The sequence below is a fragment of the Aspergillus oryzae genome, chromosome 1 (assembly GCF_000184455.2).
Source record: "Aspergillus oryzae RIB40 DNA, chromosome 1".
NCBI classification, from domain to species: domain Eukaryota; kingdom Fungi; phylum Ascomycota; class Eurotiomycetes; order Eurotiales; family Aspergillaceae; genus Aspergillus; species Aspergillus oryzae.
Window position 1 is genome coordinate 1,039,840 of NC_036435.1, and position 12,079 is coordinate 1,051,918.

At 49.3% G+C, this 12,079-nt stretch overlaps 7 protein-coding genes across 7 annotated transcripts; 3 read left to right on the forward strand and 4 right to left on the reverse strand.

Moving 5' to 3' along the window:
- Nucleotides 1-976: 976 nt before the first annotated feature.
- Nucleotides 977-1,738, reverse strand: AO090009000389 (uncharacterized protein; the record flags this gene model as incomplete). The annotated part of the gene is made up of 1 exon (XM_001816808.3): nt 977-1,738. The coding sequence occupies one exon, from the start codon at nt 1,736-1,738 to the stop codon at nt 977-979; it is 762 nt and encodes a 253-aa protein (XP_001816860.3).
- Nucleotides 1,739-2,661: 923 nt separating this feature from the next.
- Nucleotides 2,662-4,442, reverse strand: AO090009000390 (PXA domain-containing protein; the record flags this gene model as incomplete). The annotated part of the gene is made up of 4 exons (XM_023235051.1): nt 2,662-2,812; nt 3,357-4,148; nt 4,317-4,353; nt 4,424-4,442. 4 exons carry the CDS (start codon nt 4,440-4,442, stop codon nt 2,662-2,664), a joined length of 999 nt encoding a protein of 332 aa, XP_023088640.1.
- Nucleotides 4,443-5,146: 704 nt separating this feature from the next.
- On the forward strand, nt 5,147-6,557 carry AO090009000391 (uridine-cytidine N-ribohydrolase; the record flags this gene model as incomplete). Its single annotated transcript, XM_023235058.1, has 5 exons — nt 5,147-5,166; nt 5,214-5,244; nt 5,315-5,519; nt 5,599-5,915; nt 6,012-6,557. The coding sequence occupies 5 exons, from the start codon at nt 5,147-5,149 to the stop codon at nt 6,555-6,557; spliced, it is 1,119 nt and encodes a 372-aa protein (XP_023088641.1).
- A 149-nt stretch (nt 6,558-6,706) lies between these two features.
- AO090009000392 (uncharacterized protein) lies at nt 6,707-7,077 on the reverse strand (the record flags this gene model as incomplete). The annotated part of the gene is made up of 2 exons (XM_023235062.1): nt 6,707-6,743; nt 6,812-7,077. The coding sequence occupies 2 exons, from the start codon at nt 7,075-7,077 to the stop codon at nt 6,707-6,709; spliced, it is 303 nt and encodes a 100-aa protein (XP_023088642.1).
- Nucleotides 7,078-7,182: 105 nt separating this feature from the next.
- On the forward strand, nt 7,183-8,184 carry AO090009000393 (uncharacterized protein; the record flags this gene model as incomplete). The annotated part of the gene is made up of 1 exon (XM_023235067.1): nt 7,183-8,184. The coding sequence occupies one exon, from the start codon at nt 7,183-7,185 to the stop codon at nt 8,182-8,184; it is 1,002 nt and encodes a 333-aa protein (XP_023088643.1).
- A 911-nt stretch (nt 8,185-9,095) lies between these two features.
- AO090009000394 (uncharacterized protein) lies at nt 9,096-11,110 on the forward strand (the record flags this gene model as incomplete). The annotated part of the gene is made up of 3 exons (XM_023235074.1): nt 9,096-9,119; nt 9,338-10,849; nt 10,967-11,110. 3 exons carry the CDS (start codon nt 9,096-9,098, stop codon nt 11,108-11,110), a joined length of 1,680 nt encoding a protein of 559 aa, XP_023088644.1.
- A 493-nt stretch (nt 11,111-11,603) lies between these two features.
- AO090009000395 (40S ribosomal protein eS12) lies at nt 11,604-12,058 on the reverse strand (the record flags this gene model as incomplete). The annotated part of the gene is made up of 2 exons (XM_001816813.3): nt 11,604-11,728; nt 11,818-12,058. The coding sequence occupies 2 exons, from the start codon at nt 12,056-12,058 to the stop codon at nt 11,604-11,606; spliced, it is 366 nt and encodes a 121-aa protein (XP_001816865.3).
- Nucleotides 12,059-12,079: the final 21 nt, after the last annotated feature.

A 12,079-nucleotide genomic window follows, 5' to 3' on the forward strand; every position in this document is an offset into this window, starting at 1 on the left:
TTTCTTTTTCCTTTTTTTTTTTTTTTTTTGCTTTTTTCTGTTTTTCTGTATTCGAGACTGTTCAGACGGGACAAACATCATCTACACTGAGATCGCTCACGCGAAACTGCATGGGACCATTACTATCACTACATTCATCAGCATTTAGGGTTTTCGGACGGAACGGAACGAGTACATGCAAAACTTTGGGCTATCATTTTCCTGGTGTGTTTTTTATTATTTATCTTCTGGTTTTTTTTCTCCCTTTTTTTATGTCTATCTTCCAAGGTTCCATCACTGTTAATTTCTCACCGCAATTTCTGCGTCATTTTTCCTTGATCTAATTCCTTGTATATTTCTTCCAATTGACGCATTGTGCCTTGTCCCTGACGACAAAAAAATGGGGCTTGCATGGTTTGGCCGATTAAGTGCATTTCATTGGGCTCTTCGTGCCTTAGGTGCCTCACTTACATACACTGCCTGCATCTCGAACCCCGCCGTGAGCCAACGCCACCTGTTAATTGTTCTGCAGACCTTATGAATTTTTTTTCTTTCCCACCTTCTCAATTCTTACTGCATACGATTGATTACATTGTAATAATTTCTAACGTATTATGTTGTGTTAATTTCGTCCGTTAACCCCTGAGCCCTCAATGCAACTGGACAGGGACAGGGCTTTCGTTGCAGGTCACATTTTGTGGTCCCGAGGGAGGGAGCAGAAATGCATGAACCGAACGAGATCCATGAATACCGACTGGAGGCCTGAAGGCCTGAGACCCTAACCAGGTTTGATAAGGTTATCGGCCTACCAATACTCTGTTGCGCAACACGACTCTCAATTTAGCCGAGGCAGTGCCTGTCTCTAATGCCATTGATCTATTGCTCTAAAACTTCTGCCCAACGGGGCAGGGTATCACTAAGCTATTGTTCACTCTCGGTGAGATGGTCCTATATTATAGCTCTCTGTTGTTATTATATCTATCGGTATACGTGGGTTTCAGTCGCTGTCTAAAGACACGCCCCGGTCTTCCATCAACTCCGTTAGGCTGCGTTCCGATAGCTCGGGGAGAAGCCTTGCTAGAACGGTTTCAATGATCGAGTAGATTAGATGCTTATTGCAATACTCATCGGCGAATAGATCCAGAATGTCGTTCTCAATTGCCGCGAGAAGGAGCGACTCTTCCAGATCATCGTCCGATAATGGGTCAGGTGATAAGGCACAAACTGGTTCCGAATGTTGGTGGTTCTGTTCATTGGGAGCCTTAAAATGCTCTTGGCGTTCAGGGGGCGTTTGTCCAATGACAATTTTCGCTGGAACGCCCAAGAAGCGCCGCGCGATGGGACGAGGGACCAATGACAGGATGCTTACCGCGCACCTTCGCTTGATGGAAGCGATTTCGGCCGCGGTGGGACGCTGTTCCGGCGATAAGGAAGGCGCAGTCGCGGAAATACTAGTCGTTAAGACGCTACTGCTGGCGTTACTTGCGCCAGCGGCTTCACTAGGCGGGCTCGTCACCGTAGGGGACGCTGGCGGTTGTGCGGGCAAATACGGAGCCGGAGCGCCGTCTTGATTCGCGCTGGCCGCCTGAGTCGAGCGAGCATTCGAAGGGAAAAGTGCCGCCCTGGACGCGCGGAGGAGATTGGGCAATAAGGTGGGGGTCAAGACATGATTCTGAATGGTCTCGTGGAGGAACCTAGTGGAGTCAACCATAAAAATTTTTCGGACCAGGGTTAGCCAGACGCTCCAAACGAGAGACATGAAATCAGCAACAGTCAGATAGCGCAACACAGACGGATGGAGGAAGGTCGGACATGGTAGGCGGTCGAACCCCAGACTGTGGAGAAGCGGTCCAGAGTATCAAGGTCCTTTGCCTAGAAAGGAAGTTGTGTGACGCCGATTGAAGGGAGGGTCACTCATTGAAAAAAAAGAAAAAAAAAAACAAAAAAAAAAAACAAAATAAAATAAAATAAAATAAAATAAAAATAAAAAAAAAAAGTCAAACAAAGAGAGGATGAATGGCTGGGTGGAGACCTGATGCGATCGGCTTGGCCAATGTGAGGAGCTTGGGCCATCGATTGGTGCGATTAACAAGGGCCCAATGCTGAAGATGACGACAAGTGGAAATGGCGGCGAGACTCCCAGTCGTCATCTCGCACGCATCCCCAAGAGAAGGCATTCTTTCCGAGCCGTACCATAGGCTTCATAAGGCCGTCTAAACACCGGTGACCGCAGCCGGGATTCGAATTCAGAGCGTCCCCGCGAGGGATTTCGCTGATTGGCTCGAAAATTAGGGAGGGAAGCGAACTTCGCCCTATCCATGCCAATCCCTAGAAGTCGCATGGCTATTCCCTCAACCAATCCTAGGATGATCGCCATGATTAATTTCATGTATCGTTCCTTAGCGTTGGTTTATGAACGGCGAACTGAAAGGCGCCCACTTTCCGGCATAAGGATAAACGGATGACCTTCCCTTGTCGTCGGCAGGGAGGCACAGCACCAATAGCATTGTCAAGTCCATTGAAGGCTATGGGATTGTCTCCCCATCGTTCCTTTCTTTCCTCATACTTATTTTCGGGCTCTTCCTTTCTTTGGTGCCATTGTCTGGTGGATAATGTTTCCAGAATGCCGGAGTTGCACGGATAATGGAGTCGAGCGGGACGGAAAGGGACGGGCCAGCCCATTCAGAGTTGATTGACAGGGGAGCGGACACGTTCTCCCCCTTCGGAATGGCCGAAGCCCCAGTCAATTTCGGGCAGGGAATGACCAGTCAACTTCAAACCTTCCGGTTGTAGTTGAGAGGACAGACGAGAAAGGGGGCGAAGAGTATGACGACTATCGTCATATCATCATAATAATAGTAGCATCACGCTATGATGATGAGAACTGTTCATAGGCTCATCGTCATGGAGTAATTCGGCGGTAACTCAAATACGAACACGGTAAGTTACCAGTATGCGCCGGTCACACCTCGTAATGACAGTACGACCGTGCAGGGGCCCAACAGGCGAATCAGGGTCAGAAACTGGGAAAACGAAGGATGGCCTGTGCATCCACACCAAGATCAAGTGATCGTTGCAGCATGCGAGCAATGCGCATCAGTTGCATCGTCGTCCCGCTGGGCTTCTCGACCATCTTCCAATGACTCGTCTTCGATGCCCTGACAGGAAAGGGTACTTTCCAGCACCAGCGTCGATCATGGTTCGGATATCGAACCGTACCGCTTCTCCACAGCTAAAGTTCCCACCCTCCTAAAGTTACTCCGTCTCATCTGATAAACCAGTGATAAGAAGCACGAGTAACTTCGCGGGAATGAGAGAAACGAGAAGGATAAACAAAAATAGACAAAAAGACACTCAAAAGTAAATGTACAACTTACCTGTCAAGAACACTATCCGTGTCACCTAGTCGACCTGGACCTGCCAAGATCAAGTGTTGAAAGAGTGCCACCAGCCCTCCCAACCATGGCATCCGCCGGGGAATATCTAATAGTTGCGAAAGCATGCCGTATAGTCCATAATTGAGAACGGGACGCTTCCGAGGAGGGTTGCATGGAGCGGACGCCTCGTTTACGTGCCCGGTAAAGGACGAGGACGAGGCCACTGGAGTGGATGCAACGCTTAAAATGCCCGTCACAATGAAACGTAAGGTCACGTAGGCTAGGAAGACAAATTGAAGGATTTTCCACACCCAATCTGGGATCCGTAATTGGACACTTGACGACGAATGATGTTTCTGAGAGTCTTCCTGGGGAGAAAGCAGGTCGAACTTTTGTAACTGATTCTGTCTATGTGGTACTGCAGTTTTTGCATCAATCTCATGACTCTGGCGACTTCCCACCACGTCAATCAGTTTTGTGGCACTCTCCCACAAGAACCACCCCTCGCACATCTTCCCACTAACTTGATTTCCAATGATTAGATCTGCCAAGATATCACAAACTAGCGTCCGCAAGCAGGCATTCTTTAAATCCTCTGTTGGCAGGAGCACAGCCAACACCCCGCTCACCAATAGTTGTCTATATCTGGCTTCATTATCGGCTTGCTGGGTGACGGTGTGGGTATCCGTCGGGTCTGGGATTGGAGAAAGGCTCGGATGAGGGTTAAGACTATGATAAATCTCGCGAGTTGAGGGGGTAAGACCAGATAGCCGAGACTGTTCTCTGGCTAGTCTGTACGCTGATTCCAAGACTAGTTAGTAAAGATATGGCTCAACAGTCCGAAGACGATTTTAGCTCCACCCTTACAAATAATATGCGCTTCAATTAAAGTCGGTATCTCGTCCAGAAGTAGCTGTGAAACATCAGTGTCGCGCAGTCTCTGTTCCACTGCTCGCGTACAATGCGCAATCACCTGGATGACTTCGTGGACAAGAATCTGATCCGATGTAATTTTTGAGTACCAGGAGAAGACGAATTCTTTAATGATAATCGCGATCAAGGCATACAGCTGACGATCCACTTCATTTGAGCTTGTAAGTGGAGGTAACAGTTCTTCTGGGGACTGTGATGTTGATGCGCCTCCAAAGTTACCTGCCTGGGAACATAGGACGCGACGGATTAAAGCGGTAGTTGCTTTGTCGCCTGTCGCGTCAGTTTGAGTATCTCGGCTAGAGGCCTTATGTAGCCGGGGTCGATGTGAAGCCCGAGACGATGGCCGCACATTTGCTGAAGCTGTTGACTTGGAGCGGGACGTTGTCGGCCCAGCTTTGAGATGTGAAAGCGGATGGAGCCCCGGACGAGAAGGCTCGCCGCTCATTTCATTCCAGTGACGGTATCTAATAATACTTTTCCAAAATTGAAACTGTAAGAATATAGCAAATGTCGGATGTCACATCGAAGCCGTCGTCGATAAGGCAAGGGGGCAAATGTCAACAACTCCAATAGTACAAGGACAATAAGTTCTCGGGGAGTTTCTTTTCCGGGGAAGCTGCGACTGCGATGACGCTGTTGCTCCACGCGGAGATTCCTCTTTGGGATGCGCTCAGGGCTTAGGGCTTCCTCATGTTGATAAGGAGTCCTTATCAGTGATCTCCCCCCGCCATTGTCATCCATGGATCAGCTAACCTAACAATTCCATAATAATATCTATCCCCTGAATACTCATTAAGTTATCTATATGCGCCATAGAACGCCGCGATGCACTCGTCATCTGATATCCCTATTCCTCTATGGCTAGACTGCGATCCGGGTAGGTAGATTCTGAGCATGTGAGATATAGATATACAACCTAGTCAGTATGCTAACACAGCTGTTCTCAGGCCACGATGTGAGTATAAAATGTTACCACAAGTGTATTTCCATGACCATAGATTAACAGATATCTCTGGGGTATACAGGATGCATTTGCCATTCTTCTCGCTGCCCACCATCCCTCTCTGAATTTATTGGGCATCACCACAGTCCACGGCAATGCCTCTCTGGAGAACACAACCAACAATGCTACAAGGATATTGGAGGCCATAGGGCGACCAGAAATTCCTGTATATCCAGGTCATAAAAAGCCTTTCTGTAGGCCTGCAATTCATGCGCCGAATATTCACGGTAAGTATTCGCTCTTAGCCACTAAGCTGCCTTAGCCAGGTCCCAAGCTAGACAATGATCCCTCACACCTCTCTTCCAGGTGATTCTGGTATTGATGGAACCGAACTTCTACCGAAGGCTACAAAGTCCCCAATTACAGACAAGAACCCAATTCTGGCAATGCGAGATGCCCTCCTAGCACAGCCAAAAGGGACACCTTGGGTTATAGCAACCGGGACCTTAACCAACGTAGCTTTGCTCTTTGCGACGTTCCCTGAAGTAGCAGAGCACATTCAAGGTCTAAGTATTATGGGTGGCGGAGTTGGTGGAGGCTTCACAGATGCGCCTATGAGTCGACTTGTTGGTGAAGAGTCAAGGATTGGGAATATCACCCCTCTGGCAGAATTTAACATCTACGTACGCACACCCTCCAGTCCTATTTTTTGCCTCTCTTTTTCTTTTCCATACCGGCGATTAAGATTTATGTCTAACGTCACGTTGATTTTGCTATAGTGCGATCCAGAAGCATCACAGTCAATCTTCAGCAATCCTGTCCTCGCTTCCAAGACAACTTTGATCACTCTTGACTTAACACACCAAGTCCTCGCCTCGCACTCTGTGCAATCCCGCGTCTTGCATGGTGGTGATGACCTTTCGGTGCCTCCAACAGTCCTCCGGCAGATGCTCTTCGACCTCCTTGTTTTCTTTGCGTCAACTTATGAAAATGTTTTTGGACTGACTAGCGGGCCTCCCTTGCACGACCCTCTTGCGGTCGCGGTTATCCTGTCGACCCTCAACCCAGAGTATGCGAAGCGGCATCCCGATCAGGTCTTGAAGTTTGACGATCGGAACGGAGAGCGATTTGATGTCGACGTCGTCACTGATGGTCTCCACGGGACCGATGTCGAGCTAGTCGGCGAGCTCGGTCGGTCAAAGGTTATATCTGGTACTACCGGAGTTGCGATTCCCCGGGGGGTAGATCTGGATGCGTTCTGGAATATGATACTTGACTGCCTTAGACGTGCAGATGAATGCAATGCTGCGCGGAAGCTGGCGTGATATATATATGATAGAGATCATCTGTTTAACCCTTAGACGGGTTATCCGACGATTAGACAAGCTATGTAAGCTTATTTGCCTCCCCTAGAGATTTCAAGACTTTTGCAGATCATTTGCGCACTCAAGAGCTCAATAAGATATTTATCGTATTATAACTTTGTCATATACCGGACGTAAACCATACCGCTATGCAACAAGTAGTACTATATAACAAGCCCAGAACATTGACTGCGAAAAGTCACAGAGCATATTACCACTCCCGTATACCACCATCGGGGCCAAAGAACTCCTTGGGCTGCCAGGGCTCAGTGCTCTGCGCCACGCGCCGGACAGTTTCCTCATCAACCTCGATACCCAGTCCCGGGGCCGTCAAAGCATCAACATAACCATCCTTGACATCGAAGACACTAGCATCCTTGACATAACTAGTGATATCATAATCACCAGCTTCGGTGTTGTAATGGATTCCGAGGCTCATCTCCTGGATAACGAAATTAGGAGTGGCAAGATCAACCTGCATACAGGCAGCCAAGGCAATAGGACCGAGAGGACAATGTGGTGCAATAGCAACATCATAAGTTTCAGCCATGGAGGCAATCCGTCGTAGCTCAGAGATACCTCCGCAATGGCTGATGTCGGGCTGGAGGACATCAACGCTAGCATCCTCCAAAAAGCGCTTCACATCCCAGCGACTGTAAAGACGCTCACCCAGTGCAATTGGACACGACACCTGGTCCGACAACTGCTTGATGCCCTCCGGGTGTTCAGAGAGCAGAGGTTCTTCAAGGAAAAGTGGCTTGTGCGGTTCAAGCGCCTTGGCCAATTGCTTCGCCATGGGCTTGTGCAAACGGCCATGGAAGTCCAGCGCAGCATCCAGACCCAACGCCTTGACAGCCTTCAGACGCTCGACGCTAGAATCCAACGCTCGTGGGGAATCCAGCCAGTTCACGTCCTCCGTGGCGTTCATCTTGATCGCTTTGAATCCCTGTGCCAGGCGTGCTTTGCCGGCTGCTTCGACGTCGTCGGGTCGGTCACCGCCGATCCATGCGTAGACGGAGAGCTTATTGCGGACCTTTCCCCCGATGAGCTGGTGAATTGGGACGCCGAGTTTGCGGCCCTTGAGATCCCACAAGGCGATGTCGATACCGGAGATGGCGGACATGAAGACGGGGCCACCGCGGTAGAAGCCGAGACGCCAGGTCATTTGCCAGATGTGTTCGATATCACTGATCTGTTAGCCCTTCTGCGTCGTAGTGCTGAGGGGATTGAGGGGGGGAATATACTCGGCCTCGTATCCCTGGAAACGCTTGCACAGCGCATTGAGCGTTCCTTCGACGGCTTCTGTGTGCCCTTCGAGGGTGCTTTCACCCCAGCCGTGGTTTCCATCTTCATCTACTACTTTGACGAAAAGCCATCTGGGAAGGACTCGGAAATACTCGATGGTCTTGATCTTGGCCATGGTGATTGCGGGGAAGTTGGAGAAGATAACGTGGGGAAATTAATCGTTGAACAGCACTACAGGACTGAACGAAAGGCTCAAACTTCGGATTTTGTATTTTACTTTGAGGAAGAGAAAGAGAAGAAAAAAGAAAGAAAATCTGAACAGAAAAGGGGAGGAAGGGTATAACAAATGACATTATTCATGGGCTCATTCGAAGCTATGCCACGCGAGGGCGACTATAATAACGTCTCGGAGATTCTCCGCATCGTCTAACCCGACTTACCGAATGATGGAACATAGGTGGACTATGAAGGTGTCAGGGAGATGACGTTCAACACTTCGTAGGGTGACTCAAAAAGCTAGGAGCTCAAGAGGTTCTAATTCTAACTCAGGATATGAAAGTGTAGTTGAGCATGGTATGCAAGGGGTAAAGTCCCAAAACTCCTTCTGTCAACATTCTCGAAAAGACCGACAAGTTCAACTTGTAAGAGATCATAGAATGTGTGCGATGCGTAGCCTTTATACCTGGAGAAGGCGTAGTGGGGAATTTCTCCAGTAGAATCGACGAGTCGACATAGGACCTGGTTGTACATACACTTCTGAAGAAGGATTCTAGAATTCGAGAAGTTTCCCGCTGCATGTCCAAGCGAGCAATAAATAATTGTCGGGGAACAGAATAAAAGGCAAATAGTACCCAGTAGTGAGATGGGGAAAGGGAATGTAATGCCTCTTCTAGCATACGATTTGACATGGAATGAATAGGGCTAGGATTGAATCACGTTCCCTGATACTCCCCCAATTAGGCAATCCAATGGACTTCTCCGGTTTTTCGGGTGATTTTCGAAAACTCCCAACTTAACTCGAATCATTCAATCTTCTTCACTCTTGTTACATTCTTCATCTTTTCTTCACCCCCAACCTAAATGGTTTCCTACTATCCCAGTCACCCTGAGGAGAGGTAGTAGTATCTGCCACTCACTGCAATCTTTGATCGCATGTTTGCCCCTTTCCCTCCATCTGCAGATCTTCGACACTATCGTGGTTGATCCGTCGGCGGACTGCGCCCGCCACTCAACCGCCTTCGCCTTTGGACAGACATGCCGCCGGCCAACTCGCCTTCGGTAGGTCTCTCTTTGTTTTCTTACTTTCGGTTCTGTGCTGCGACGGGGTCGGGAACTATACATACATCTATCCCCTTTCCAACCGTGGGAGGACACCGAGAGATAACGCCGGAGATGGAATGATGGATATCTGGTTCCCGATAACGTGATTACATGTGCTCCATTTGAAACCGATACTACCATATCATCTCTCCGTCCAATATCTCATATCTTCGCAGCAGAATACCCCTCACTCTCCTTCCGCTTCCTCGCTTCAACAACTCAGCGTCATCTCCACTCCCCTTCCATCTCTTCCAGCTTCCGTATCCGACGATGCTCATGACGATAACGTGAGCTTTCTGCGATCTCGAGTGCGCTCTCCACCCGATTCCTCCTCTTCCCTGAGTCGTCAACGCCGTCGTCGACAACAGACCTTGCCAGAGCTCGATCCCATGGATGTGGATGATCCTGCGGCTTTGCGCATGTCAGTCGAAATCAACCGTCGCATCCCCATCGTGCGCCGTGAACACGATTCCTCCAACAGCAATAACAATAGCAACAGTATGCCTAATTATGAAGGTCGCATCTCCAACCCTCGTTCACTTTATGGATGGGCGCCTGCCTCCGATGACGACGATGAGGAGGATCACGATATGACCTATGGACCACTTCAGGATGGCAACACTATTTCCTCCTGGTTTGGACGGTTGTCTGATCGCAACGCGCCTAGACGTCCTATGCGCCGCGACCCCGTCGCTCAAGATCCACACACCTTCTTAGAAGCACCTCCGGAAAGCAACACCCAACGTTTGAGCGATCATTCTCCGTTGTCGACAACAGAGGCACTGTTACAATCTGTGCGACGCCAACCGCGGTTTTCCCGGACACGGACATTGCATAACTATCTATTGGATCGTGAAAGAGCAAGTCAGGACTTGGAAGAGAGCAGAGAACGATCGGGCACTGCCGCTACGTCGCGGGCATACAGATTCCTTCCTAGTAACCGTGGTGAACCGCACCGACTCCTTACACACAATGAGCTCCGCGCCCGGATAAATGCCCATCGACAACTGCATCTGGATAACCCTCCTAGTCCACGGTTAAAGGAGACCATCAAATACCTCGACCGTCTACGATATTCAAGTTCCTTCGAAGAAAGTCTGACTTCGGCGGCCGCTGGGGGGTTCGTTCGGTTGGATTTCTTGCCTTGGGATGAGGATGATTTTATTCTAGATACAGCTTCCATTGCGCCACCGCCAACATGTTCCTGGCTCCAGCCTGGGATGGTTTTCTCGGGTTCTCAAAGGGCTGCCAGCAGTGCCAATTCTTTCTCTGCCCCGCGAGTATCGAGTCCACCATCATCACACGACCCCCTGATTGTCAACGGAAGTGAACAGAGCGGCAGTCGGATCCCCGTACAAACAACCAGCGGTCGACGGTACATGGCCAACAATATTTATAACCTCGGTACTGGTAGAGACGAGAACTGGCCCGTCAAAGTCACCATTCATAACATCAATCCGGAGGAGATGACCCTCTCAGGGACCATGGAGGCATACAACATTCCCGACAAAACATCACCATCCCACGATGCTCATATAGTTACATTTCTAGAAGGAGAGATCATCGACTTTAACACCCATACACTCGAAACCAAGAATTTCAAAGCCGATGCCGAGATCGACTGTACATACTGGCGTGAACTACAACCGTTCAAAAACTTGTCGGATGATGCGATGACGCGGAGCCTTGTAAGTCGGAAATGGATAACAGAGGAACTGTCCAAGGGTTGGATTTTGATGAGATGGAAAGGCAAGCTTCTACTCTAGCTTCCGTCTGGGCCCCCAGCATTGCTAACCCAAACACAGAACGTTGTTTCATTACACCCACCGACTCACGACAGGGACTCACGATCTCTGGGTTTTATTACATCTCCCTGCATCGCGAAAGCGGCCATATTGAGGGACTATACTATGATCCGGGAAGTTCACCCTACCAACAACTATCACTAAAACCGGAGAGTAAAAGGATGGTCCGGCCATCCTATAGTTTCCGCTAACATTTACATTACTTCCTACCGATTTGGCGTAAGGTCGGCCTCTTCCAGCAATTCGCATAGCGTGTCGTCTCTTTCCGCGTGGCAGTTTCAGTAATTATTTCGTGTCACTTACACACTCGTACATCACTTTGCACAGCTCCACAAATACTCATCTGTACCTTATAGAACAGACAATCCTACATACCAATCTACAATGTACATACCACGGGAAAGATATTCCTTCAATCGTACATGCCATTGGCCTATACTAGGATAAAAAAAAAAAATAGAGATCATGGTCCAAAGACAGGCAACTCAACCCCAATCAACAGAACAGTGATGAGACATAGGGAAGACCTCTCCCGAAAACAGAAAAAAGAAACCCACAAACACAACCATTCCATCAATCGAACCCGAATTAGCCTATCATGACCCCACAATCCCTACCCTACCTCCAAAGAGCGAATTTACTGCTCAGTCTGGAAGTAGTTGAGGAGGACAGAGCGCTCCTGGGACTCCTCACCCCAGTCCTTGACAACGACGCAAGAGCAGTTGACAACCTTGCGAGCGTTACCCTCACGGTCAAGCTGGCCTAAAGATCACAATCATTGTTAGCCACACAATCCCCAACTCTCACATATTTTCGACCAAGCGTGGTTCGCTCTGGGGGAGAAAACATACAAAGACCGACCCATTCACCAAGCATCTTTCCATCGGGAACCTTGATGAGAGGGATCTTGTGCTCGGAGCACAGGGCAATGACAAGCTTCTTGTAGGCTTCCTCCTCACAGCCCTCGTTGAGGACACACATGTGAGCCTGGCGGCGGTCAAGAGCCTTGGCGGCCTCACGGAGACCACGGGCAAGACCGTCGTGGATCAGGGAGATGCGGAGGACACCCTTGAGGGCGTCGAGGACCGACATCTGGCCACCGGCGCCGGCGTC